Source organism: Bufo gargarizans, chromosome 1 (assembly GCF_014858855.1).
Source record: "Bufo gargarizans isolate SCDJY-AF-19 chromosome 1, ASM1485885v1, whole genome shotgun sequence".
NCBI classification, from domain to species: domain Eukaryota; kingdom Metazoa; phylum Chordata; class Amphibia; order Anura; family Bufonidae; genus Bufo; species Bufo gargarizans.
The window spans coordinates 505,192,008-505,215,987 of NC_058080.1; the positions used below are offsets into that span (position 1 = coordinate 505,192,008).

The 23,980-nt window shown below is 43.9% G+C and overlaps 1 protein-coding gene across 8 annotated transcripts; it reads left to right on the plus strand.

Moving 5' to 3' along the window:
- The first annotated feature begins 622 nt into the window (after positions 1–622).
- On the plus strand, positions 623–21,039 carry HNRNPC (heterogeneous nuclear ribonucleoprotein C). Of its 8 annotated transcripts, none has more exons than XM_044275137.1 (10): positions 623–851; positions 9,808–9,837; positions 10,305–10,416; positions 14,744–15,016; positions 15,944–16,022; positions 17,716–17,763; positions 17,838–17,995; positions 19,467–19,577; positions 19,699–19,835; positions 20,424–21,039. In XM_044275137.1, the coding sequence occupies exons 3-10, from the start codon at positions 10,410–10,412 to the stop codon at positions 20,502–20,504; spliced, it is 894 nt and encodes a 297-aa protein (XP_044131072.1). In that variant the 5' UTR covers positions 623–851; positions 9,808–9,837; positions 10,305–10,409; the 3' UTR covers positions 20,505–21,039. The 8 variants fall into 8 exon arrangements, with proteins under 8 accessions (XP_044131072.1, XP_044131061.1, XP_044131079.1 ...); XM_044275126.1 differs by having other exon boundaries at positions 625–851; positions 17,838–18,019; XM_044275129.1 differs by having other exon boundaries at positions 626–851; positions 17,862–18,019.
- Positions 21,040–23,980: the final 2,941 nt, after the last annotated feature.

Sequence of the window (23,980 nt, forward strand, 5' to 3'; positions counted from 1 at the left end):
AAAGTGAAAAATTACATTTTTTTGCAAAAAAATCGTAAAATTTTGATTAATAACAAAAAAAGTAAAAATGTCAGCAGCAATGAAATACCACCAAATGAAAGCTCTATTAGTGAGAAGAAAAGGAGGTAAAATTCATTTGGGTGGTAAGTTGCATGACCGAGTGATAAACCGCTAAAGTTGTGGAGTGCCGATTTGTAAAAAAGGGCCTGGTCACTAGGGGGGTATAAACCTGTGGTCCTTAAGTGGTTAAAAATACATCACTCCCCCTGTCATCATCCCCTCCAGCTTACAGTCCCATGTAAAAATACATCACTCCCCCATCATCAGCCCTTCCAGCTTACAGTCCTATGTAAAATACATCACTCCCCCTGCCTCCAGCCCCATGTAAGATACATCACTACCTCCCCTCTAACATACAGTCTCCAGTACGATTATTATTCCTCCTCCCTTCAGCCCCTGCAGAAAGGCCCCCAAGTAAAATAAACAAATACGTAAATAACATTTAATATTCTCCTCCATACAGCAACCGGAAGACTCTGCTCCTCCTCGCTCCAACGACCTGCTCTTTAGAATCTCCAGCGAGGCCCCGCCCCACAACTGACTCCGCCTCTTCCTATGACATCATACCGGCCAGAAGCAGCGCCATTCTAGTCACTACCCTTCTCTTAGCGAGGTGCGCAGTTGAGACGGTTGTGTCGCCGCCATTTTGTGCTAGAGCCGCAGAAAGAGTAACAGACGTTTACCGATAGTTCGTAGGTAGGTCGCCTGCATCCCAAGCTTTACCCGTGCTTTCTTCGACTCGCTGAACGGAGAGCTCTCAGCGATATTGCCCGAAAGAGCGACGGAAAGAGGTGAGTCGTGTCCGCCAGACGTGTCTGAAAATGGCTCCCGTTCAAAGGCCGAGCGGCTGCGCCACATGTGGTGAGGGAGCGGGAGTAACGCGCGCGGTTCCCCCGCAGTCCTGTAGATGAGGTGTAATGTAGGCGACATGGCGCCTCTGCCTTCTTACCTCACAGGCGGGATTCGTGGCGGAGCGTGTTCTTGTCTCGTGGCCGCCATGATGTCGCAGCAGTGAGGCCCCTCGCTGGGGCCTGGGTTTCTAATGGTATGGGCACTTGTGGGGGGCTCTCCGCTGTAGACTATCTGCTGGGTACAAGGGCTCCTCCACCATAATCTGCTCCTCCATTGTTCGGCTCCGTCCCATGATGGCGCCCATTGACTATAGTGAGGCTTGCGAGGTCCTGAACGGTGACCCAGTATTTTACCGGACATCATGTTGGATGCTGCATTTTTGTCCAGTATTTCTGACGTTACTGTGGAGGCCTCTAACGGAGCCTCTGATGCAGGTGTGAACATGGCCTAAAAGGACTGATGCTCCTAGGCTAGTTTCACCCTAGTAAAGAGATCCAGAGCATATTATTTTTGTCCATATGCTTCTTGGCAAATATGCTGAGTTGAGTGCAGATCTCTGGCGACCCCTATTTGGGTTCTCTGAAAATGTAAGAAAATATTTAAATATTACTTTATAATAAACATATTCCCAAATACCTTTCATTAGTTATCTCATTTTGTGTAGGGAGCAATGATTGAGACAAAATGGCTGCCGTCCTATTAGTGCACACAAATCCTGTCCTAATCACACATGAGGCCAAGTTACTTCACAACACTGAGCTAAAGAGCTGCCTCCTCTCTGCTTGTCAGGGATTATGATCCTGAATCCAGGTAATAAGATCTTTAGCTGAGTGTCTGTAGGAATGGAGATCATGAGGAGACAGGAAGTACAGAGGACAGACTGTGGTAATGGAGACTGCATACAAGTGCTGCAGCTCATCAGCCACATCCCCACCTCCTCCCTGTACTTCATATCTCCTCATGAACTCCATTCCCACAGAGATTCGTCTGAAGATCTTATCGGCTGTATCCAGTATCATAATCCCTGACAAGTAGGAGAGGAGGCTGAGGCAGCTCTTTAGCTCAATGTTGTGAAGTAACTTGCCCTCCTGTGTGATAAGGACAGGTTTTGTGTGTACTAATAGGACAGCGGCCATTTTGTTTCTCCTAATTGTTCCCTAGACAAAACGAGTCATTATAACTAATGTAAGGTATTTGGGAATATATTTATAATAAAGTGCTATATAAGTATTTTCATTTTCTTAATTCCCCGAGAACCCCTTTAATGGGGCTGGTGTACAATCGGGTAGTGTAGAGACCTGTTGTATCTCTAACCTCTCCCCACTGTGGCCAAAACACCCAGTGTCCACGAAAACCCTTGTATGTCAGTTACCCCTAACTGGTTACGAAAACAGTGGAGCCCTGGCTGTAGTATGATACTATCTCTTCCTACTATGTGCGCGCAATGGGAAATTCTTTTAACTCTCAGTTCCCTAATAACTTTATGAAAAAAAGTTTCAAGGTGTTATCCAATCCTTAAATAAAACATATGCTGGGCCCCCAATGGTGAATATATTTACCCTGCGCCGCTCCTGGTCCCCGCAACGCCACGGCTTCTCTCTATGCACGGATGAAAGCATCCGGGGGCGCAATGTCAGACGGGGACGAGCCTCCCTAGTGTCACCTGCTCGCCCCCACCTGCCATTCGCAGTCGGCACCCACCACCACAAGATGTTTTCATCTGTGCATGGGAGAAGCAGCGGGGACCTGGGTAAGTATATTCAGCGTGGGGTGAATAGGATTGGAGAACCCCTTTAATATTGAAGATCTGACCCCCAACACTCCTGCCAATCAGCTGTTTGAAGAAGCCACAGCTCCCCCCTGAATGCTGCATACAGCGCCACACATTATATAGTGGCCGTGCTTAGTATTGTGGCCAAGCCCATTCACTAGAATAAGACTGAGCTGCACATAGACCATGTGACTGAATGGAGGGGTTTTCAGGGTATTTAATGTTGGTGACCTCTTTACACTGCCTGATGGGCGGGCAGATTATCACTAATCAGTGTCCATACAAACGCTCATTAGCAATAATCTGCCGATGTAAAGGTGCTGCAGATTACCCGAGGAACAAGTTAAAGGGGTTGTCCGGGTTCAGAGCCATTTTCACCCCAGCAGCTCTCCTTTGCCCTGCGAAAATCGAGCAGGGCAAAGGCATTTTTAGGAGTTCCGGTGATGTACCGGGGCTCTCCATGGGGCTGCCAGGAAGCCCGATGACATCACCGGCACTGGGCAGGCTTAAGCAATGCCCTAGCCAGTAAAACGGCTAGGTCAGCGCCAAAAGCACGCCCATCAGAGTCGGTGACGTCACCGCACACACTGCCGGACAGAAGTTTCCGCCCGGCAGTGTGTTTTTGTAAACAAGAGCCCGTGCGATGGAGCGCATCGGAGCATGAGATTCTCTGATGCTAGCCTCAGGGGGGCTGCCTGGGTGAAAATAAGGGTATGTCCGGGTTCAGCTCTGAACCTGGACAACCCCTTTAAGCACTTGTTCATTAGTTTATAGGATAAATCAAATTTGACTTCTGAAGTGGAGATAGACTTCTGAAACTGCCATCCACCACTTTAAAGGCAGTTATCCAAGAACTGTAATGAGGCACCCGCGTCGCTTCTGATGCCAGCACGGCCGGCACTGCATCTTCCTGTCACGTGGATGGAAAATCCAGCAACAAGGGGGGCAGCCAATAGTAGGCTGCGATGGGAACGAGCCTCCCTAGCATCGTGGGTGACGCTAAGGATTCTTGTTCCCGGTCTGCTATTGGCAACCCAAACACCCTGCGCTGTCCTCCAGTGTCTCTGTGCATGACAGACGCGCAGTGCGAGTTTTGGCGGCATGCACAGACACTGACTACGGGTTTGCACAGAGAGCCGACAGGTTATTCTGGAATTGATAATGATGGTTTATCCTCAGGTTAGGTCACGATCATCACGTCTGGGAGGGGGGGGGGGGGAGGATTTGAGTGCCATCACCCCCACCGATTAGTTGTTACAGGAAGCCACCACACTCCAGATCTCGGAGTGCAGCTTACAAGGTACATTGTATGGTGGCAGTGCTGGGTATTACAGCTCAGCCCGTAGCTGAAACTAGGCCACGTGACCTATGTACTGTGACGTCGCCAGCCTCTTCTACTAGCTGATCAGCTGTGGTCCCAGGTGTCTGACCCCCACCTGAGGATAGGTCATCAATATAAATTCCTGGATAACCACTCTAACCACACAGATATTTTACCTGATGTACTTTGCATTTGGTGCAAGCGAGACAAAATGAGCAGCTTCTCTATCCTGACTGACAACCGCTCCTCCCACTACACTATGGATGGAGCTGGTTGGATGTCAGACCCCGCCAATTAGATATCACATCCTGAGTCATCAATAGTAATTCTGGAATACCCCTTTTTACTTGGACATTGAAATGCTAAAATCGCTATACTATTTGGATACGAATGATCCTTCTATTGCCTGCAGCCACGTGCCCTGCTTACGGCAGGGAATGTGCTACCAACAATCATTTCTTATGCCCATCTGAAACATGCAGTCGACAGCAAACAAGTGTTGGCTCCTATGCTGGTTGATCAGTGGATATGTTCAAGTGGCGCAATGATCGGGATCGACCAATGATAATCTCCCTGTGAAACAGATGTGACATGCAGAGCTCTGGTAGGAGGCCATATAGTACCGGGCACAGACCCTGCAGGAAAACATTTCTTCTAAGGGAGAATATCTAATGTCTTCAGATTGAACCGTGCCTCAACTTTATTTCTGTTGGTTTCCATAAGAAATTGAAGGCATTCAAAGGTACAGTATTGAGACTGGTTTAAAGGGGTATTCTGATTGTGGATATGGAATAACTGTTAGATTGGTGGGGGTTGTACCATTGGGACCTCCACAGATCATGAGAGCAGGGACTCGCTAACCCCCTGCAGCCCCCTGAAATGATAGAGCGGACGGTCGGTCATGCGATTGCTATGTCAATTCCTAGTGCTATTCTCAGCTATTTCTGGAATTCCCATAGAAATAAATGAAGCAGCCACAGACATGTGACTGGTCACTCCATTTATTGCAGGGGGTACGAGGCCCCTGTACTTGTGATCAGTGGGGTCCCAGTAGTACAATCACTGCTGTGGGTAGGGGACAACTTCTAACAACTAGAAAACCCCTTTAAATTCCCTTCCATTGAAGTGAATGTGAGCTCAGCTGCACTGAGCCACGCTTCCGGTTTCATACAAAGTGCAAGTTCCAGAGGCTACAGGAAACGGCTGATCTATGGAGGGTGGTGAAAGTCGTATCCTCTCCAATCAGATATTAAAATCATCCCCTTTTCCCCATAAACAAACTTGCTTGGCCACCTCCCAGAACATTCGTACTATTAAAATATAAACATATTTAGGGCTCTTTCACACCTGCGTTATGGTTTTCCGGCATAGAGTTCCGTCGTCGGGGCTCTATGCCGGAAGAATCCCGATCAGGATTATCCTAATGCATTCTGAATGGAGTGAAATCCGTTCAGGATGTCTTCAGTTCCGGAACGGAACGTTTTTTGGCCGGAGAAGATAGCGCAGCATGCTGCGCTTTTTGCTCCGGCCAAAAAAACTGAAGACATGCCGGATCCAGAATGAATGCCCATTGAAAGGCATTGATCCGGATCCGGCCTTAAGCTAAACGTCATTTCGGCGCATTGCTTTTTTAGAGTGGTTACCATGGCTGCCGGGACGCTAAAGTCCCGGCAGCCATGGTAAAGTGTAGCGGGGGAGCAGCATACTTACCATCCGTGCGGCTCCCAGGGCGCTCCAGAGTGACGTCAGGGCGCCCCAGGCGCATGGATGACTTGATCGCATGGCACGTCATCCATGCGCCTGGGGCGCTCTGACGTGACTCTGGAGCGCCCCGGGAGCCGCGCGGATGGTAAGTATACCGCTCCCCGCTCCTACTATGGCAACCAGGACTTTGATAGCGTCCTGGGTGCCATAGTAACACTGAAAGCATTTTGAAGACGGATCTGTCTTCAAATGCTTTCAGTACACTTGCGTTTTTCCGGATCCGGCGTGTAATTCCGGCAAGTGGAGTACACGCCGGATCCGGACAACGCAAGTGTGAAAGAGGCCTAATCCTGTATTGTGAACTCAGAAACAGAAAAAAAATGATCAAAATGGCTGACTCAATGTTTATCACTTTATCAAGTCCTAAAATCATACACTCCTAAATAATATCAATAAAAAATGAGCCTCCATACAGCTCCGTACATGCAGCTATAAAAAGTTATGGCATTCAAAATATGGTGATGCGAGAAAAAAAATTTAAGTAATTTTTTTTAATACACAAGAAAAAGTATATGAACATGGTATTGCTGTAATCGTACGGACCTAGAGTGAAGGGCACAGGAACGCCATATAAATAACCCATACATTTAATTTTTTTCCAATTCTGCTCTATTTGGAATTTTATCCATCTCCTCGCTGCATCGTATGCTTGTTCCTGGGAACCTGCACATTAATCCTCAGAGGCCTATTACATTACAGATGGGCGCACTGTGCATGTGCTGAAAACAGGGGACAGTGTGTGATCACACCTGAAGAGAAAAAACTGTTCAAGTGTGGAGGCAGGCAAAAAACAATGACCCCCAAATCACAACTCGAATCTTGGCACCCTACCTTTTTGTTGTTTTTATCCAGTAAGTTCAGTGGGTGCCCTAGACATTCGTGACCATTGCGTCTGAGGAGTTATTTTCCTAGAGCAGTTTGGTTTCTATGACTCCTAAAATCCTTGAAGTCAACAGGATCACAGCACTTTTCACATAGACTGCAATGGTAAACCATTGCAGTCTATGGTAGAAGCCATCTGAGAATCCTGCACTGAGGGGAGGAGCTGGAATGGAGCCGGTGTGCTGCCTCTCCAAAGTCTGGTGGATTTAGACAAGCATGATTGTTCTGAAAATGCTGGCTTCAGTTACAACAAAATACATAGATAAAGAAACATTGTGTGATCGTTCTGTAATCAGGCCTGTATGGCAGTCATGGATTGGTAGCCATTTTTACTGGAACGCTCAATTGACTACACACAAGACTGAAAATCAGCAACAATGCAATACACAGAACAAAGGGGGATGGGAGAGGGCGTGTGAATACAATTACCGCACTTATACTACCAGTTATCTCCCACTGCTATACTTGTCTGAATACAGTCAACAATACTCCTCTGTCATGGTTCTTAAATTAGTAATGGGGATCCACTCATCTGAATCCACCATAGGGCACATAAGGGCCGAAAATCATATGTCCATAGTAACGCTCATTAGTGATCTGTAAATGTACCGCAGATTACCTGCTCCCCATAAACCAATCAGGTAATTGGATCATTAGTTCAGCACACAAATCCTTGTTTCCTGACAGCAGATTGTGCTGTGTTAACACCATCTGCCGGTGGGTGTCGTTATGGGGAAGAACGATGGCATTAGTGATCGCCCCTCCCTTTACTCTGGAGGAGATCTCTGCATGTAAATGCACCGGTCTCCTCCACCAGCAGATTGTCAGGAAGGAACGCTTCTCTCCTGACAATCTGCTGGTACATTGTCCCGTGAAAGGGGACCTTAAGATAAGAGTGCTGATTGGTCGGAGCCCTTACAGCTGCTTGGGAGTTGGAGAGAGCAGTATTAATATATATGGCTAGACCTCAGTACTCAGTCTCCCTGGTAAGGCTGCTGTCACTTTAGGCTACTTTCACACTTGCGTTCAGAGCGGATCCGTCTCAGACGGATCCGCTCATATAATGCAGACGGTGGATCTGTTCAGAACGGATCCGTCTGCATTATATTGTAAAAAAAATTTTAAGTGTGAAAGTAGCCTCAGATGGATCCATCCAGACTTTACATTGAAAGTCAACGGGGGACGGATCCGTTTGAAAATTGAGCCAGTGTGTCAAATTCAAACAGATCCGTCCCCATTGACTTACATTGTAAGTCTGGACGGATCCGCTTGCCTCTGCACGGCCAGGCGGACACCTGAACGCTGCAAGCAGCGTTCAGGTGTCCGCTTGCTGAGCGGAGGCTGAACGCTGCCAGACTGATGCATTCTGAGCGGATCCGCATCCACTCAGAATGCATTAGGGCTGGACGGATGCGTTCGGAGCCGCTTGTGAGCCCCTTCAAACGGAGCTCACAAGCGTTCACTCGAACGCTAGTGTGAAAGTAGCCTTATACTGGTCATTTCCATTGTTCTGCTCCATTATAGAAACAAAATGGATATAATGGCGCCAGATGGATCCTATTGACAATAAGTGTTCAATAAGGGAATAGGTCATTGTGCTGATAAATCTACAGTGGAGGCTGACACTGATGTGAACTTAGCCTGCAGTCAGTATTTTACATGTGTATTTGTCAATGCCACTAGTGGGCATGCATCTCTTCTGTGTTTTGGGTCCACTCCTGGTTTGGGCTTACAAATACTTATGAGAAATGCTGCCCTGTGAAAGTGGCCTAACATGCCTTGCAGGATGCAGGTCCAGGTAGTTCCTGTAAGGATGCAAGTGGCTAAGGCTTCTTTCACACTACTGCTAAAATCTTCTGGCAGAGAAAGACTGCTAGAGTTCATCATGCCCAGCATAGCCGGATACTAACTTTCCTCCGGAGCCCATTGACTATAATTTATTATTATTATATTATTTATTAAAGCACCATTCATTCCATAGCGCTGTACATATGAGAAGGGATGCACATAAATAATACAGGAGAGAGGGCCCTGCCTGTGAGGGCTTACAATCTACATGGATATGGCCGGTTTCTGGCATTAGGGTCTGGGTACACGAAGATGTCGTGCGACACAAAGGGGTAGGCCTCATTGCGATGTGTCAAATGTGTTTTTAGTGGTGTTGCAATGCGACATTCGAAGAAAAATCCGACATGTCCCATAGCGACACTACTGAAATTCATTACATGAAATGTTGCACAGCAGATGTCGGGGTATCCGGACCCTTAGTGCCGGGATTCCAACGAAGGAAAAACACTGCGTTTTAGTGTGATCTGGCGGTACTGCGACCCTTTCCTCTGCTAGAACAGCCTGCGGGAAGATTTTAGCGTTGGTGTGAAACTAACCTAAAGAGAGAGTAGCGTTGATTTCATTATTAAATCTTAGCAGTGTCTCACGTTTTTCTAGACGTGTATTCTATAACTGGGTATGTGCAGTATTTAGTTTCTCTGTTTGGATGGAGGAGGTGCTACATGTACACTTGTAGCTTTTTCTTCACTACTTGCTCCCCCCCCCCCCCCCCCCCCAAACTATACCTTATCCCAATTCTCCCCAAATCTTAACTATTCTCCCCTTCTCCTTTCCACAGGACAGAGATCTGAGCAGTACTCCAAATTACCCCTCTACCTTCCCTGACCTGTTCTGGAGGAGTTTTAAATACAACCCCCCCCCCCTTCCCCTCCCTCCCCTGCCTTCCATGGTCTCCAGTAGCGTAGTCTGAATGCCCATGTAGCCGGCCGGGTCCTTTCATTGGCCTGAAAGTGCCCAAACTCCATCCCTTGTTTAATGGGAGACTGTTAGGAAAATGAACCCAACCACCTCTCCAATATTTGCCACAAATGTGAATTTTATTTTTGACATGAAACAGAAGCACAGAATGCTGCACTTGTGTGCCCAGAGTAACCCATCTCCTCCCTGCCCCCCACCCTCCTATTCCCATCCCTTCAATGCAGAATTTTTGGGGTGTATTACCTGATCATGACAACAGCTGCTTTACAAGAGAATCATTTTTAAGAATTGCTAGTATTTTTAAGTGGACTTTTTACTGAAATACTCTACATTTTTTTTTTTCTTCCTGACTTGGATTATTTTCATAATTTTTCCCCTTTTTTTTTCACAGCGAAGAATTTTTTTTGAAACGCCAACTACAGTAAGTCTCGCATTTCCTGTGCTTTTTAAATTTGTTTTTTTTTCTTTTTTTTTTAAAGATTTTTCCTACCTTACTGGTCTCCTTTTTAACATTTCTGTATTTCTATTTTTTTTTTTTTTTATAGTTTTTATATAAACTGTATGTATAAAATTGGTACTGATGCAAAATTTTTCTCAATGTTGTTTTTTTTTATTTTTTCATGATGGGGTTGGATTTGGAAGGAGTCAATAATTTTTAATTATGCATAATCTATAATTTTTGTGCTAAACCGTAAACTTTCTCCCAGTTACCATGTGTAGATGTTAAGATTTTTGTTGCTTTGTTGTAAGTTTTATCATATGCAGCTAGCTAGACGTATTAAATATTTTCCAGCTTTGCTATAGTTTTCAGTAATGCTTTCCTACTGTGCATTACCATTGTGGGCAGTGGCATTTTTTGACAGTTCCAGTTAATGTCCCTCCATTTAGGGCCTTTCCCTGCCCCTTCCCATTCCACCTCCCATACCTTTTTGCCCTACCGTTGACAATCTGCCGCAGAGAACGGAGAAAGACCACTGACAACTTAATCTACTGATGCCTGGTAAGACTGGTTGAATAAGGTAAAAAATGTACTTGGATAACATGTTACTGATAACTGAGCCCCTTGCTTTCTTTACCATAGACGTGTTCATATCTTGACACTTTAAGCAATTGCTGCACAACATGTGAACGTAGTACAAGGTGGCCCGTGAAAAAAGGAGCCCATCTCCAATATCTCCAAATCAGGGCTCAGCTTTAATTTTTGAGTCCTGTAGGAACTGAAAGCTGAGCTCTGATTGGTTGCTATGGACAACGAAGAGATTTACTATTGGGCAGTTTGATTTGGAGATATTGTAGACAGGCTACTTTTTTGTGGACCACCCTGTAGAAGGGTACCTCCAGAAAGGACAAATGGTGTGGATTTTGTTGTGGAAAACAGTGTAATTGCCCCTAGTCTGTCACATTTCGCCCACGAAATTGCAAAGAGTGAAATTCACGGCAGAAAACGGCAGCATAAATTGACATGCTGTGCCCTCGCTGAGAGCAGCATAAAGTAGTGACAGATGAGCAGTCTCATTTGTGATCTAAACGAGGTTGAGAACCACCAGCATGGGAATCCTTGCGGCTCCAGGCCTGGAAAAGTCCCTGCTGCCTCAGTCCTGGTTATCAGGATCCCCTTTTCTCCCCACCCACCTGCTGATTCTCCTAGGAGAGAACTGTCACTTGTTAGGAATTAGGCAGGAGGAGCAGGTCATCACGAATAACTGAACACTTAGACCGTGTCTAGCCCAGGCTACAATGATTGTGTTGCTGATTCTCTGCAACTGCTTACTTTTAGCTCATGAAGGACATGCTGCTGAAATCGTTGTCACTACTTTATGCTGCCCTCAGGTCAAGTTGTGCTGCTACTATATACACAATTCCATTGTAAAAAGGATAATCCACAGCATATCTGCCTTGTGTGACCATGCTCTAAAGGTTTCCAGAGAGCTGAATCTTTACACATTTTATTGGCCATGAACATTAATCTTTTTTGATCCTGTGGATTTTCTGATGTGTAGGTGAAAGGCCTCGACATTGGCCAGGGAAGATCCTTTCTTCCCTTGGAACAGGTGTTTGCCAGCAGCTGATCTTGTCAGCATGTGTATTGAGCTAATCCATTTTTCAACCCAGCTCCTGGATCTGAATACTCTTGTAATAGCATGTAATGGAATAGTGTAGCCAGTGAGCTATTTGATTAAATGTATTTCTTTTCCTTATTTCTCTGTCCACTTCACTGAGGCGGTCACATGCCCTCAGTTTAAATCTTCATCTGCTATCAGTCATATGTTCTTTTAGAAGCAGTGACAGTTACAGTCCCTGAATTGTGATGGGGAGAGAGCTGTAGCAGAAAGGACATGCCCCTGAGCTGACAGCCTGTAATAACTCAAACAGAGCAATGAATTGGGAGATCTCTGGATCCCTGTGAGGTACAGGACTGGTTCTAGCTTTGTTAGAAAGAGATTGTAGGTGTGTAGGCTCTATTTGCACACTTTACTGGCCTGATAATGACTTTCCATAAATTATAAGGGCATGACCACACGTAGTGAAGCTGTTGTGGATTTTCTGCAGCGTATTATGAAGTACCAGAGCTGTAAAATCTGCACCTTGCTGATTTTTGAGTAATAAATGCAATGGATTAGCCTCAGGTTTCGACCTCTGCATCACAAAGGGTGAAATGTGCATCAGATGTTCACGGCATAAATTGACATGCTGCACCACAAATCAATTGGCATTAATTACAGAAACTCTCCTTATAAGCCCCATGAGTGTTTTTATTTTATTTTTTTGTAATTTATCCTGAAACTGAGCTGTGATTGTGATGTGCTCCTTAAAAGGGGTTCTCTGGGAATTAAGAAAATGAAAATACTTAAATATTATAAATATATTCCCAAAAGCCTTTCCTTAGTTATAGTGGCTCATTTTGTCTAGGGAGCAATCATTAGGAGAAATAAAATGGCTGCTGTCCTATTAGTGCACACAAAACCTGTCCTAATCACATAGCAGGATAAGTTACTTCACAACACTGAGCTAAAGAGCTGCCTCATCTCTGCTCTGCTTGTCAGGAATTATGATCTTCAGTTAAATCTCTGTAGGAATGGAGTTCATGAGGAGACATAAAGTACATAGAGGATGGACAAGACACTGTGGTAATGGAGACTCCATACAAGAGCTGCTGCTCATCAGTCACATCACCACCTCCTCTCTATACTTCACGTCTCCTCATGAACTCCATTCCTACAGAGACTCAGCTGAAGATCATATTAAACTGTATTCAGCATCATAATCCCTGACAGGTAGAGCAGAGAGGAGGATGAGGCAGCTCTTTCTCAGTATTGTGAAGCAACTTATCCTCCTGTGATTAGGACAGGATTTGTGTGTACTAATAAAACGGCGGCCATTTTATTTCTCCTAATTGCTCCCAAGACAAAACGAGCCTTTATAACCAATGAAAGGTATTTGGGAATATATTTTTATAATAAAGTAATACTTAAAGGGGGTTCTGATAATCTATCCTATGATCTGCGGGGGTCTGATCAGCAGGGGGTCCTACACCCAGGACCCCACTGATCAGCTGTTTTGAGAAGGCAGAGGCTCTCCAGAAGCGCCGTGGCCTTCTCGCTGTTTACTACAGGCCCAGTGACGTCACGGCTAGTATTCATTCAAGTGAACAGGGCTCAGCCCCACCCAGGTCAGTGATACTAGTCGTGATGATGGGTGTCGGACCCCCTGCCGATCAGATGCTGATGATCTATCCAGAGGATAGTCCAGTTTAAAAGAACTGCAGAAGCCCTTAAGTATTTTAATTTTTCTTAATTCCCGGAGAACCCTTTTAAAGCAAACGTGCCATGGTGAAAGCAATCTGCAGGCGGCATGTGTACAGCAGGAGGTGAGCAAATTGAAAACGTTAATCATTTAAGGGTGCATTCTCACAAACTTGTGGCAACCCTGCCTGTTTTGGGGTCTGTAAACCAGATCCATAAAATACACTGGCCGGGCGCACCCTGTATCATGGTGCTGACCCACTGACTTCAATGGGTCAGCAATCTGCAAGATTTGTCAAAAGGACATGTTCTATCTAATGTGGTGCAGAGACACAGACCCGAAACCACACAATGTTTTTTTGTGGATCCATAGTTTGTGGTCCACAAAATGGGCACAGCCGTTATAAGTTTGTGAATGCACCCAAAAATCTCTGCTTTCTGAGTTCAGTTGCCCACATAGGCTGTCATTAGTGATTGACGGCTATCTCTGTATACACACAGGCAATGCTATCAATCACTGGCACCTTCCCCCTGTGAACTGAAGTCAGAAAAAGTAGAAGATTTAGAGGACCTTTCACTGGTCCAACACTACAATAATAATACCTGGCAATGTAGGGTATTACTAGTAGATGTCAGGGTGCTTTTTCGTTCACATTGGCTGCTCCCTTCCCCTGCTATGCCGCTGTTCACTTTTGCCATCCTGTATGCTAAAGGGATGCTTCATTCTACCTGGCTGTGAGATGGCCAAACAGAGCCTCACAGGGAGAAGGTGAGCATTTTTTTGTGTGATGCTCTCTGCTGTGATTGGGCAGCTCAGTCAGGGAGGAGACTCCTCTTGAGAGCACAGCCGTCTCCTATTTCCTGTACCGATGCTACTAATTGGCATACAGGGCACTAAAAGTGAACTGGGGGAAAAAAAAAGTGCCCTGACATCTACTAATAAAGCTCTACACTGCCAGGTACTAATATTGTAACTAGGGATGAGCGAATTTCATATTTTGAAATTTAGTTTTCGGTTCAGATGTCCGTATAAGCTGAATTTACGGATTCAGTTACCATGGACCATAACGCAATTCCATGACAAAATTCCCTTAGAGACATTCCGTTGTTCATTCTGTCATAATAGTCTATGGCCTGCATATCAGACCTGTCCGGTTTCCATTATGCAGGGGAGTCCTCTCCGTGGTAACGCAATTCAACTTATACCGACACCCGAACCAAAAACGAATTTCAAAATATGAAATTAGCTCATCCCTAATTGTAACGTTGGGACCAGGGAAAGGTCCTCTTTAAATGAATTAGTAGTTAAAACAAGCTTTACTGACTCTTGCAGTTGGCTGAGTGGGTCCTACTACCACGATCAGTGTATGCCTATTAGGAAGACCGTTACAGTGTAATTACTGCCAAACTAGTTTTCCACACTATAATCACACTTTCCATATTTGTTGGCTAAATGTACAGCAGATATATTTTTTGTCAAGTCATTTTTTTATTTTTTTTTGCTCACTAAATTGTTCTTAAATAGCTTTTTCTTTTTTTTTCTTTTTTTTATAATTTTTATTTTTTATTTTTTTTTCTCTCTAGGGTTCCAAATTTCTACTATAGGAAGTAGCGAGATGGCGAGCAATGTCACTAATAAAACAGATCCTCGCTCTTTGAACTCTAGAGTATTTATTGGGAACCTAAACACATTAGTGGTGAAGAAAACAGATGTAGAAGCAATCTTCTCTAAGTATGGCAAGATTGTGGGCTGCTCCGTGCACAAGGGCTTTGCATTTGTGCAATACAACAATGAACGCACTGCCCGTACTGCTGTGGCTGGGGAGGATGGACGAATGATAGCTGGGCAGGTCCTGGGTGAGTGACTGGAAAACAGTGGTTTTAATAGGCTGTTTCATAGCTGACATGGACATCCCATGGCTTTACTGGAGATTTAGGGCGCCATTTATGGCATTCTGTTCATCCCCCTGTATTGGTGGAGAATGTGCCTAATTTATGACTAGGCTCAGGCCTCCTCATAAATTGAGTGCACTGCCGGCAGTCTGTGCACCTGGGGTGAAAACTACTACAATCCCTGGTTTGGAGTAGTTCTTCACTATGTTTTTACGCCTGTTTCCAGATGTAAAAGATAGTAAATGTGTCGGCCCCTGCTACTCCCAAGTGGCGAGCCCAGCGTAAAAATGCCCGGTACAGAATATTATCACAGTCATGTAAAGTTGCAAGCTGGGGACTTGTGTTTTTGCGGGGTTTTTTAAGCTAAGAAATGTTCTAGCGCTGTAAGTAAATCTCTCAATCTTTTTTGAATTTATGGCTTTGTATATGAAAATCTTAATCTAGTAGCCAAGCTAAAATTGTATATAATTTGGCTCTTTAAAGGGGTTATCCAACCCCTAAAATGCCCCCCCATACTCCTGGGCCCCTCACAGAGGTTGTACTTACCTGGCTACCCACACAGCCGCTGGAAGTGGGGTCTTGGCAGCCAGTAGCAGGCCGCGACCGGAATAGGCCTCCCTAGCGTCACCCTTTATGCCAGGGAGGCCCATTCCTGTCGCTGCTGCTATTGGCTCACCCCTGACACCAGGTGTTTTAATCCGCGCAACGGGGAGATGCAGTGGCGGGCATCTGAGGCAACATGGGTGCTGGGGAGCCAGTTAGGTACAACCTCTGTGAGGGGCCTGGACATATGGGGCTATATTTGCTATAAAGTTTTGTAAGTGAGCTGTGAACATTACTGTGCAAGTGACCCCAATGTTAACTGGTGTTTCTCCTGTCCTATTATTTCAGATATCAATTTGGCTGCTGAGCCCAAAGTGAACAGAGGAAAAGGAGGAGGCGTCAAACGGTCAGCAGCTGATATGTACGGGTGAGTAAGAATCAAAGTTAAGCTTTGGTGTTTAGACACTTGATGCAGTTCTTTAATGCCTCAGTGGTCAGTCTGTTTTGAGGCCTTAATGACTAACCATTTTTTTTTTTGGCATAAATATAACTTTCTCTGAGGCGATATGACTGAACCATTTACTACTTTTGCACAATAAACAAGTTTTTAGCATCGCTGCATCTTCAGACCAATAATTTTTTCAATAGTTTTACAGAGTTGTGTAAGATCTTCACTTTTTGCGGGAAGATTTGTGGTTTTCATCTATCATTTTAGCCTACATAACACTCCGGTCACTTTTTATTCCTTTTTTTTTTTTTTGTGCTGAATAAGCAAAAAACAGCAATTCTGGTTAAAAAGAATTCTGTAGTGCAGGTCGATCTGGACATGTTGACATAAAATATGTGGAGGATATTAGATTTTTTCTTTTTTTTCTTGGACTTTTTATTTAATCACAACATACCCATGTAGGATTTTATATTTTTTTCCAACAGGTGATCTTTTGATCAAGTCTATAATACCCTGTACTAATTATGCAGTGAATAGTATTCACCAGCTGGCTGCGCCAGAGAAGTGCAGCCTTCTAGAAATACACTGCATGCTGCCATGCCAAGGCATTAGCACCCTGTAATCTCATTCGTGGGCTGCCAATGGCAGAGGAAGCTCCCACCTTCTGAAACACTTAAATGCTCTGGATGCAAATATCTAGCAACAGTCAGTGAAAAACACATTACAACCGAATGCAATGTGTTTTTCACTAAAGCCCCATTCACTTCTATCTGGTTAGAGCTGCATGAAAAATGCAGAATATAGAACCTGTTGTGATTATTGCGCAACTCAGCAATGATGTGCACAAACCCATTGAAATGAATGGGTCAGGATTCAGTGTGTGTAACTCCCTCCCCTTTAGGAATGATGGAGGAGCCTTCGCCACGGGAAAGTTATTGAACTTTTTTGCTGCTAAATGGAGATGGAACAGCCTGGCTTTAAGAATACGGGAGGGGGCATTGCTAGTAGAAATAAAAGTGAAATCCAATCCATTGAAGAAAGTGAATCCATTGAAACATCTCCTTGCAAAATGGAAGAGATGGCTGCTGAAAGGGAATGCTTCCAAAATGAGCATCAAAAATGTGAAAAATGCCTGCATGACAAAGGCCTAATTCACACCTCAGTGAATTGGGTCAGTGACTGTGACCCAAAACTAGTAGTGGATCCTACAGAGTGTGAGGGCTCATGCGCACTTTTTTTTTTTTTTGTCTGTATGTAGTGCTGCAAAAGACAAAATGACCCCATGTGCTTTGCTTGTCTGCATGGCCATTCCGCAAAAAAATAGAACATGTCCTATTGTCTGCACTACGGACAAGGATAGGTCTCTTCTCCAAAATGTGTAATGAACACAGCCAGTGTCTGTGGATCCGCAGAACAACGTTTGTGTGCATGAGCCCTAAGGAAAATATTTGCGCCTATTCTGTCTTTTTAACCCACACCTGGTTTTGGCTCACAATCGCTGAAAATTACTGAAGCAGCAGCCAATGGAATCTACTAAGCAAAGAGTTCAGATCAGTTAAAGCCATGATTTATTTGTTCGTAGTTTTTTTTTCTGTTAATGGTGTTTAATCTCTTATGCTGCCCATATTAAAACTAAACATGCTTTTTGTCTTCCCTTTTTTTTTATATTTAGGTCTTCCTTTGAATTGGACTATGATTTTCATCGGGACTACTATGACAGGTTTGTGAATGTTTCAACTGAAACAAAGGCTCTTCAGTCTTTATTCAGTACAGATTATTTGACGTCATAATTAGTTTGCCTACTCCATGCTCCTACAGCTATACTGCAGCCCGTGTGCCACCACCACCACCACCAATAGCGCGAGCTGTTGTACCTTCAAAACGTCAAAGAGTGTCTGGAAATACATCCCGTCGTGGAAAGAGTGGTTTCAACGCGAAGACCGGTCAGCGTGGTGGGTCTTCCAAGTCTAGCAGATGTAGGTTCAGCATTTGTCCCTAACAAGTCTACTTTACACAGAAATCTGAGAATACAGAAAGTCCACTGAATGTTCATTTTTATTAATGGAACTCATTTACATGAGCAATGTTCATGTCTATGTGCTGTAGGGGGTAGAACAGACAGCACACAGAATGAACACTAATCTATTTATAGTCAATGGGCCATCTCGCGTGTTTAATTTTCAGCATGGACCTTAGGTCCTTGCAGAGAAAATTGTAGCAGGTTGCACTACTGTGATCTGACTCGCTCCAAACGACGAGAAATACGGACACCATTCAGATGCCCTCAGTGTGCCGTCTGTTATTCCTGATGCTGAGTGCTTGTGACAGAGGCTGAAGTAAAAAATGCTAAATAAGGATTTTTTTTTTTTTTTTTTTACTATTGTACTATCTTAAAATAAGCAGAAGAGAGCTGGTACCATAAAATAAATCTTTAACATAAAAACAGACAAAAATACATGTACATAGAGACCACACAGGGTACTTCCAGAGATCAGGCCACAATGAATGCTATATTCTCAAATAACAAATCATGTGGTATTTTACATTTACCGTGTGAGATACTGCATATAATAAATATCTGAATCAGCATGCAATATATAAGCTTTTTCTAATCATAGATGCAGTTATCTCTCACCTTAAATGCAAATAGCATCACTATAACCGGGGTATCAGTAATATCTATGTTCAGAGGCTAGTGCCATATATAGTTCACAGCATATTGCATGAAATCTGTTATCTAAGCACCAAGACTAGTCTAAACTCCTCTTACCCCAATATCCAGTGATTCAAATGCGGCCCGTCTCTGTCAAGCGATCCTCGATGCACGTTTCGCTTATTGCTTCATCAGGATAAGCGAAACGTGCGTCGAGGATCGCTTGACAGACAGGCCGCATTTGAATCACTGGATATTGGGGTAAGAGAGGAGTTTAGACTAGTCTTGGTGCTTAGATAACAGATTTCATGCAATATGCTGTGAACTATATATGGCACTAGCCTCTGAACATAGATATTACTGATACCCTGGTTATAGTGATGCTATTTGCATTTAAGGTGAGAGATAACTGCATCTATGATTAGAAAAAGCTTATATATTGCATGCTGATTCAGATATTTATTATATGCAGTATCTCACACGGTAAATGTAAAATACCACATGATTTGTTATTTGAGAATATAGCATTCATTGTGGCCTGATCTCTGGAAGTACCCTGTGTGGTCTCTATGTACATGTATTTTTTGTCTGTTTTTATGTTAAATAAAGATAAATTTTATTGGGTATTTTATGGTACCAGCTCTCCTGTTTAATGTATTAAGGAGGTACACCCTTGTTTCAATACAAGGCTGTGTCAATCCAGTTGAATATCTTAAAATAAGGTTCATAAATGCAGATGCACTACTAACCAATAATCTTACCTTTTACAGTGAAGGGTGACGATCTACAGACCATTAAAAAGGAGCTTAGTCAGATAAAGCAGAGAGTAGATTCTCTTCTGGAAAGTTTGGAACGTATTGAGCGGGAACAGTCAAAACAAGGTAATTGTGTATTTCAAGTATGGACAATGGACCTTTTGTGAAACTTAATTTTAAATGGTCATAAGCATTATTTTAGCTACTGAGCTGTGTGGCGATGTGTAATTAATCCTTTCTACTTTAGAGACCAAATTGGATGATGATCAGAGCAGCAGCTCTGCAAAAAAGGAGGAAGCAAATGTGAAAATGGTGGCAGAGGAAGCGGGTGATTCGGGAGAAGAGGGAGATTTGCTTGACGATGATGAGCAGGGAGAAGACACGGTAAGTGATCTTGATTGTTAGCTGCCAGTCAAGCAAGTTCTGTGTAGTATAATCTGAGCAGTAAAGGGATTTGACAGTCTTGTAATTTGTTTGCTCTGAATACAGGGCAAAACATCCCATGTATAATGCAAATACATAGCCAGCAGACAGGTCCCCTTTAAACTTTAGAACAGGCTCATGGTGGGGTATAAAAAAAACTCGCCTGGCTGCTCCCCCACACGACATGCAGGGTACAAGTGTGCCAACAGGTTTTAGGGCTCCACGTGTGTGTGATTCATATTTTTATTTTTTTCCCAGGTAAAATAGTTATATTGCTTTCTCCTGTGGCAAGCGCTTTATTCCACTCATCTTAAACTATATCTTGGGCATGCCTGTACAGTGAGGGAAGGAGATCGGGGGCGGCACTTTTACACTGACAGACTTTTCACTAGTGTATTTTGCCCCATAGGTGTATAGGATAACAGATGGTAGTGCCCTTGTTTCAGAATCTAAAGACTTATGCACAATTCTTCTGTATTGTGTATAAATTGCTACACTAGAAATCTGGAGTGTTTCTGACTTTTCAAACTAAACTATTTTATTTTTCAGCTCGAAGAAATTAAAGATGGGGACAAAGAAACAGAAGAAGGGGAGGATGAAGGAGATAGTGCAAATGAGGAAGATTCTTAAAGTCCACTCCCTGATAATCCCCTCCCTTTCAGCCTATTGTGTATAGTTCAGGGGTCAGTAACCTCCCCGACACCCCAGCTCTGATGAAATTACTCATCCCAGTGTGCACGCTTGAAACTCCCAAGTAAATGTCGCATACTGAGTGTTGTAGTTTCACAACAGCTAGAGTGCTGGAGGTTTTTGACCCCTGGTATAGTTGGTTCATAGCTCCACCCCCTGTACCATCACTTACATCACCAGCTTTTCAAGCCTGTTTATTATGTGCCCTGCATTTTCTCTGCCTCCTTTTCATTTTGATACCTATTTGCGACTTCTAGAATAAAAGTGTATTGTTTTTACATGGATTGTCTTGCAGTCTTTGTCTAGTAGCTCCCCCTCTTTCTCCATGGTTTCTCAATTCCTTTTTGGGTTTCTCATGTTTAAACATATCAACTGTCATACTCTTAATGTTCTAAGCACTGTGTTGCTGCAGTTCATGTTGGTTTAAATTTAAGATGAATTTTCTTTAGAAATAAACCTTGTTTTTTTTAACTTACCAGTCTTGCCTGTAAATAGATATAACTTTCTCAAAGACCCGTGTAAATGCTTAATAGGATTGTCCAAAATTGAGACCAAATTTATTGACACCTAGTTGGAACATGTGCTCAAGGTATGTGTCTGCAGTCCAGATCAAACCAGCCCCCAAGTGGGAGACTTATGGTGAAAAAAAAAAGTAGCTTACATGCCCATAGCAACCAATCAGATTGTTCCTCTCCTTTTCGAATTGTGCTCTGAAAAATGGAAGGGGGAATCTGGTTGTTTGCAATTAAGCCAGTTTGTCTGTAAAGAATAAATCAAGGCAACTGGATGTATTGTAGATTTATTGAAAATGTTTCACTCGTTCTTCCAACGAGCTTTCTCAATTCTGAGTGACTACAAAAATTCTGGGAATAAATATGTAACGGAATCAACATCTGGTAATTATATCAGATGTTGATTCAGTTACATATTTATTCCCAGAATTTTTGTACAGTCACTCAGAATTGAGAGCTCGTTGGAAGAACGAGTGAAACATTTTCAAGAAATCTACAGTACGTCCAGTTGCCTTGATTTATTCTTTAGAGATATACCATGACCTGGATAACAGCACCATATGGGGAGCTCCCCACCTCTCAAGGGACAGGAAATGACGTCCAATATAAAAAGCTGCAGCCTCTTGCCTAATTTTGTTTCCTGTTCCTTGAGGGATGTGTGGAAGTCGTCCTGTTAGATATCTCCCCCCCACCCCCTCCCATCTTGCTTTTACACTCCTTCCCTATTCTTTAAGGCAGCCCTGGCCATAAACCGTGTACTCGCTGCATGTGGCCAGAGCAACGGTGGTGCACAGCTAATAGATAAAAGCACATATGATCACGCTGAATGAAGAAAAAACACTCGGCGGCACTCACCAATGTGTTGCTTCAATGAGGTACTTTATTCCATGGATCTGGCAGGGGGCAGACAAACAGCGACGGCAGTTTTGCGCTACATGCGCTTCGCCATGCTGTCAGCACGTACATTTGCGACGCCCTTTTAAGCATCAGCGCTGCGTGTTGTCATGGCAATAGACAACAATAATGCGCCTGCATAAAAGGTTAGTATAAAAACATATAATATAAAGACATCAGCAGAAATTACATACATTTTAATCCAAAGCGGTAGTATCAAATAAAATATATATTTGGGCAACCTATAGGAATGAGCTCAAGTCATTTCTGTCATTCAATCCAAGCTCACCTAATGCTTGGGTGTGCAGGATCCACCTCTCTTCCCTCTGCAGGGGATGGACACAATCTCCAGCCCAGTGAAAGAGATGCAATCTACATTACTTGCATGAACACTCCTCATGTGGTCTATGAACCTGGGGCAACCCTTTCCTGTCCTTATAGAATTGAAGTGCTCTCTCACTCGTTCAAACACCTGATTGTCTTTCCAATATAGCATTTTCCGCAGCTGCAGAGCAATAGGTAAACTACATATGTGCTCCTGCAGTTGATAAAACTTCTGATTCTGTACTGGATACCCGCGAATTCAATACACTTTTTTGGGGAATTGTGTTTTACATAGTGAACAGCTGCCACATCTAAAATTGCCCTTTGGTATGTTGTCCATGAGCCAGTTATTGCCTTTAATGGGATGAAATCTGCTTCCCACAAGTTTATCCTTAATCGTATGGCTTCTTCTAAAGGATATAAGTGGCTTATGTTCAGTGAGTTCGCCTAACGTTGCATCCCTCCTCAAAATGTCCCAATTTAAAAAAATTACTGAACGAATGTGTTCCGCCATGGGGCTGTATTTAAAGGAGAATGCAAACCTGGTGCTCCCATTTTTGTCCTGCATCTGTTTGCTCCTGTGACCACTTTTAGTAAGCAGATCGCCCTGAGAGAAACTCCTACTCTTTTCATATCCTTGTTTAACGACTTCTGGATGACCTCTCTCTTATCAGTCGCTGCTTTAACTCTAATGCTTGTTTGTGATGACTATCATCCCTGCAATTTATTCTCCTCAGTCTAATAAATGCTACGGCTCTTTTAACGCTTCGTGGATGGAAGCTGTCGTGGTGGAGCAAGGAATTGGTCGCCGTAGGCTTGCGAAAGCCCTCCGTGACCAACTCGTCGCCCTCAACCATGACAGCCACATCCAGAAACTCCAATCGTGTGCATCCAAAATTAAGGGTGAATGTCACTTGCATTCAAATATTTCACAAATTCACTGCATTCAAGCTCTGTACCTTCCCATACTATGATTAAATCATCCACAAAAGTAAATATGTTTTCAACTGGGGTAAAAACGGATTCATAGAATAAACAAATCTGTCCTATAATCTGGCAAGATACATGTTTGCAAATGTACAGGAGACGGGGGTCCCCATAGCCGTACCCAACTTTTGCCTATACCACTCATTTCCAAACTGGAACACGTTGTTGGTTTAAAATAATGGTCGCTCTTCCCCAGATTGGTTACGATGTCCAGGACCGCCTCGACACCCGCACTGGGATGCGGTTGTAGAGGCTTTCCACATCGAGGGACACCAACTGGTACCCCTCCTGCCGATGCAGTTCTTTCAAAGCCAACAGGAAATCATTGGTGTCCCTAATATACGCAGGGGCACTTACCAAAGCCGGTCTCAAGAGCCAGTCAACATATTTCGACAAGGGCTCTATCACCGAGCCAATCCCTGCCACGAAGGGACGTCCCGGGGGGTGGGTCAGCCACTTGTGGATCTTGGGAAGGAAATACCACGATGGTTTGGCTGGAAACGAGGGAATTAATTTATCTAGCATGTTTTTAGGAAGAAAACCTACCTCCACATATTTAGTGATGAGGCACCTAAGTTGTTTTTAGGTGCTGGGTATGGGGTCCCCCCGTTCCCTCTCATATATGCGTGTGTCCCCCAATTGTCTGAGGGCTTCACTTATATAATATTCTCTGGACATGAGTACTACATTACCCCCCCC

Coding starts and splice junctions, on each gene's coding strand:
- HNRNPC (XM_044275126.1), top strand. Junction 18,020..19,466: donor GTCTTCCAAGTCTAGCAGAT/GTAGGTTCAGCA, acceptor TACCTTTTACAG/TGAAGGGTGACGATCTACAG. Junction 19,578..19,698: donor GCGGGAACAGTCAAAACAAG/GTAATTGTGTAT, acceptor TTTCTACTTTAG/AGACCAAATTGGATGATGAT.